At 45.0% G+C, this 4,814-nt stretch overlaps 1 protein-coding gene across 1 annotated transcript in view; it reads right to left on the reverse strand.

Annotated features, from left to right (window-relative positions):
• Window positions 1-4,663: 4,663 nt before the first annotated feature.
• The window catches only part of CLEC4G (C-type lectin domain family 4 member G), a 2,777-nt gene continuing 2,626 nt past the window's right edge, over window positions 4,664-4,814 (reverse strand). The window contains exon 6 of the mRNA XM_023733078.1: window positions 4,664-4,802. Coding sequence (XP_023588846.1) covers window positions 4,664-4,802 — 139 coding nt within the window. The remainder of the gene's footprint in view (window positions 4,803-4,814) is intronic.

The raw sequence follows: 4,814 nt of genomic DNA on the forward strand, positions 1-4,814 counted from the left end.
GTGGGGTCGCTATGAGTTGGGAGTCAACTAGATGGCAGTGAGTTTGGTTTTTCTACTTTACCAAGCATGATGTCCTTCTCCAGGCACTGCACTCTCTTCATAACGTGTCTAAAGTGGGTGAGAATAGAACTGATGAAGTATCTCCTGTGTCAAAAATTCCCTCCATGAACAACCAAACCCCCATATATTGCTGGCGGGAAGGTAAAATGGTGCAACCACTTTGGAAAACTGTTGGGTAGTTTCTTCTAAAGTGAAACATTCACTTACCATACAACCCACTCCTAGGTATTTACCCAAGAGAAGTGAAAACTTATGTTCATACAAATATTTGTACAAGAATATTCATAGCAGCTTTATTTATAATAACTCATGCTGGAAATAACACAAGCATTCATCAACAAGTGAATGGATAAACAAGTTGTGGTAAAACCATATCATGGAATACGCCTCAGCAGTGAAAAGGAATATACAGAACAACATGGGTGAATCTCAAAAATAAAAGAATCCAGACACAAAAGACTGCATACTGTTTGTGATGGTTAATGTTATGTGTCTGCTTGGTGAGGCTATGGTTCCCAGTTGTTTGGCCAAATGCTAGTTGCTGTCATGGAGTAGTCACATGTGAATAAATCAGTTGGCTTTGAGTAGGGCAGAGTGTAACAGTAACGTAACGTACATAAGGGTGGTGAAATGAGTTCCTTTATGTGGCCTTTGCCTAGGTTCTTTGGCAAAACAGTTTGAGAAATATTTCCCCTAAGCCCTGAAGAGTTACATTTGCCCTCGTTTTCTACCCCAAAGGGTATGTTACTTTTGTCCAGGTTGAATAACCTTTTCTGGGTAAGCTGTAAACAACTCGTGGTTTGATACCTTTTGTCTGTTCCTGGGCTGTGGCCTGCCTTGTGATTAGTATGCACCTTGCAAAGGATTGGTCAATAGGCTATGCAAATGAGGTGACTATAGCTTACTATGCAAATGAAGTGTCTGTGGCCTACTGAGAGGGAATTGGTCAGTTTATGGCCATGCCTTGAAATTGACAAAGGGTTGTGAATATATGCAGCCAACCCCACAGAGGTTTTTCAGACAGAAAAAAGCAGGAAGAGAAGCAACAGGCAGAAGGAAGAAAGAAGCAGAGAGAGAGAGGAGGCAAAGAATCTCCTAAAAGATCTGTAACATGGGTCAAGGGCTGTAACACTGAAGACAGACAGCGGCCCAGAAGGGGCCCAGTGGCAGAGTCGGTGGTGAAAGACGGCAGGGCCAAGAAAAGCCTGTCCTCAGGGGGCTAAGAGGAGGCCTGCATGGCCAAGAGGAGCTGAGAGAGCTGTCCTGCACTGAAGAAGGAGACTTTGCCTACATGCTTCCTAATCTTGATCCCAAGGTATATCCTGTTCCTTAATAAACCACTTAACTGTAAGTATGGTCTGTGAGTTTGATGTGGCCATTGCAATGGATTATCGAACCCAGCAGAGAAGTGCTGTAGTAGGGACAACTAGTGTCAGAATTGGTAAAAAGTTTGGAGAGTGGAGGTATGTTTGACATCCACCTTATGGGAATCAGCTTTGGGCTGACGATGATTCTCATTATCCTCCCTGATGTTAGATAGGTTCTGACACTACTACTACTATTCCCACCATTTTACAGTAACGTAGTGTAATTACCTTACATATAAGTAATTACTTTCCACAGTGTAATCTAATGTAATGTACACAATTACCTCACATCTAATGTAATGTAATCACTTTCCATAATGTAATCTAATGAAATCTAATCTAGCACTTGAAAAGGGAGTTTACCTAGGATGTGTTCTGTCTCTAGACTATAAATAGATATTTTGGCAGAAGTCTGTCTGTCTGTCTCTCACACACACATACACAGAGGCGGAGAGGGAGGTGGTTTGGTACTCATGCCTGTGAGGACCATCTACAAGCCAAAGAACCGAGGTACACCTGGGGCTACTGAAAGAAAGGAATCTACAGGGCCAAGACACTGATTTAAATTTTTAGCTCCTAGAACTATAAGAAAAAAATTCCATTCTTTAAAGTCACCTGCTTGTGGTATTTGTGTTAAGCAGCATGAGGTAATGAAGACATTGTAGGATTGGATTATATGAAATTCTAGAAAACATAAGTCTAATAGACAGTGATAGAAAGTAGATCAGTGGTGGCCTGGGACAGGGATGCAAATGGGGATTGACTGGGAAGGGGCAGGGGGGAATTTTCTGGGATGATGGAAATGTTCTATATCTTGAATGTGATAGTGGCCACACAGCTGCATACCTTTGTCAAAACTCATTGAATTGTATGCTTGAAATGGGTGCATTTTATTGTGTCTAAATTATACCCCAATAAAGTTGATGGAGGAGGAGGAGAAAGAGGAGAAGACAAGGAGGAGGAGGAGGAAGAGAGGGAGTAAGAGGAGAAAGAGAAGGAGGAGGAAGAAGAAAAGGAGCAGAAATGGATGAAGTAGAATTATACCTGAGACAACAAGCTCAAACCAGGACAGCTAGAGGCAAACAGAGATATATGGCCACCCTAGATAAGGTAACTACCACCCGTCTGTCATTGTGGTGGCTTGTGTGTTGCCGTGATGCTGGAAGCTAAGGCACTGCAATTTCAAATACCAGCAGGCTCACTCATGGTGGACAGGTTTTAGAGGAGCTTCCAAACTAAAACAGACTAGGAAGAAAGGCCTGGTGATCTACTTCCAAAAATTAGCCAATGAAAACCTTATGGATCACAACAGAACATTGTCCAGCTTGCTCACTTTGGACACATCATCAGGAGGGATCAATCGCTGGAGAGGCACATCATGTTTAGTGAAGTAGAGAGCCAGCGAGGGTGAGGGAGACCTTCAATGAGATGGATTGGCACAAGAATGGATTTGATCATGCCAGCGATCGTGAGGATGAAGCAGGACCAGGTGATGTTTGCTTCTGTTGTACGTAAGGTCATCATAAGTTGGGGTTGACGTGATGGCAACTGGTTAACTGGTAAATAAGGTAAGTGACATATGTGTATTGTTAGGTGATGAGCGGGTTGCATCACAAGTGGTGACAGCATGTTATGGGTGAGTTAGAAGTTTCTTACAGCATTCCAGTGGTTTTTGTTGAGTTACGGGTGCTTGCTTTTCTTAGGGTATACAGGTACTTACAAACGTGTTAAGGTGTGTTACAGGATTGTCACAGGTGGTTGCTGGTGTGTTACAGGTGGTTACTGCTGCGTTTTGGGTGAGCTATATGTTATACCTTCTATTCATTTCCTCTTGCTACTGTAAAAAATGACTTCAAACTTAGTGGTTTAAAACAACACACATCTATTATCTTATAGTTCTGGAGGCAAGAAGTCTGACACGAGTCTTAGGCGGCTAAACTCAAGGTATTGACAGGGCTGTGTTCCTTCTGGGGGCTCAAGGGAACAATGTTTCCTTGCCTTAAAAAAAATACATAGTTTATTTATTTTTGGTGGCAATATACACAACAAAACATACATCATTCACAATTTCTACATGAACAGTTCAATAGCGTTGGTTACATGCTTCATACTGTGTTGCCATTCTCACTAACTCTACCCATATTGCTGCATCACCATTAGTTTAGGCTCTCTGCCCCTGAAAGTTCTCATCTATGCTTTAGATTAACTTGTCAGTTTACGCTCATATATATATAAACAGAGCCCACTTTCTGTTTGACTTTGAAGATGGTTAGGCGAGGATTTGATGCCTGGAGCTGTAGCAGCCATCTTGCACCCATGAGGTAGAAGGCAAGGGAATCCCAAAGAAGCTGACCCACAAACCAGACATTTACCTGCTGAATAGGGGGGTCCTGGTGATAAGGACTTGGTCTGACCCACCTCTGTGTCCCCAGCACCCTCCGAGCCAAGCCCCTTGCCAGGGGCTGAAGAGGTAGAGGTGCTGATAAGACACTGTCTCTGTTTTAAAGCCCTCCTGTCATGGGCAGGTGACCAGTACCAGTTGTCCTTGAGTCAACCCAGACTCATGGTGTCCCTGTGTGTGTCAGAATAGAACTGTGCTCTATAGTGTCTTCAATGGCTGATTTTTCAGAAGTGGATTGCCAGACTTTTCTTCCGATTCCTGTCTGGGTGGATTTGAACAACTAACCTTTTGGTTAGCTCAGGAACAAATTTACCGTTTGAACCACCCACTGGGTTTTGGAATATCATAAGGACATGAGGCCATTTAGAGAGGTCAGGGGTCACTCACAAGGATCATAACAGGGTCGCTGGGATATAAAGCCTAGAACAGCTTTCCTGAACCAGGAGCCAAAATTCATTTCTCAAACATTTATTGATACTCCCTCAGGCTTCGAAGACAGCTCACAAGACTCCTGTCTTTGAGGCCACCCAGTCAGGGGAGGATGCAGGGAAAACAAACAGCTTCATCCCTGAGTCGCCTGAACGTGGCCGGGGAGGGAGGTGGGGTCAGATCACCCAGGTCTGGAACCAGGGGAGGAGGCGCAAGGAACGGGGATTTGGGAGCCAGAGGAAACACAGTCAGATCCGCCTGTGAAAAGGTGCAATGAGGTTGGGTGGAGGACCCAGAGCACCAGTACAGGACCGGGCTGGGTTGGGGCGGGCTGGCGAATCTCAGCAGTGGTGGGGGGGTGGGGAAATTGATGGCGGTGGGCGTGGCTCTAGGGCACCAGGCGGAGTCAGCAACTGCGCCTCTTCTCGCAGATCCAGTTGTCCCTCTCACTGTCGCAGGGTGCGTCGTTCCACAGCCCCGTGTTGAGCATCATGATGCAGTCTTCGCGCCCCCGCGAGTCATTGGGCTCCCCCAGGTTCCAGTGGCTGCAGTGGTTG

The sequence above is a fragment of the Trichechus manatus genome, unplaced genomic scaffold, assembly GCF_000243295.1.
Source record: "Trichechus manatus latirostris isolate Lorelei unplaced genomic scaffold, TriManLat1.0 scaffold00057, whole genome shotgun sequence".
NCBI lineage: Eukaryota > Metazoa > Chordata > Mammalia > Sirenia > Trichechidae > Trichechus > Trichechus manatus.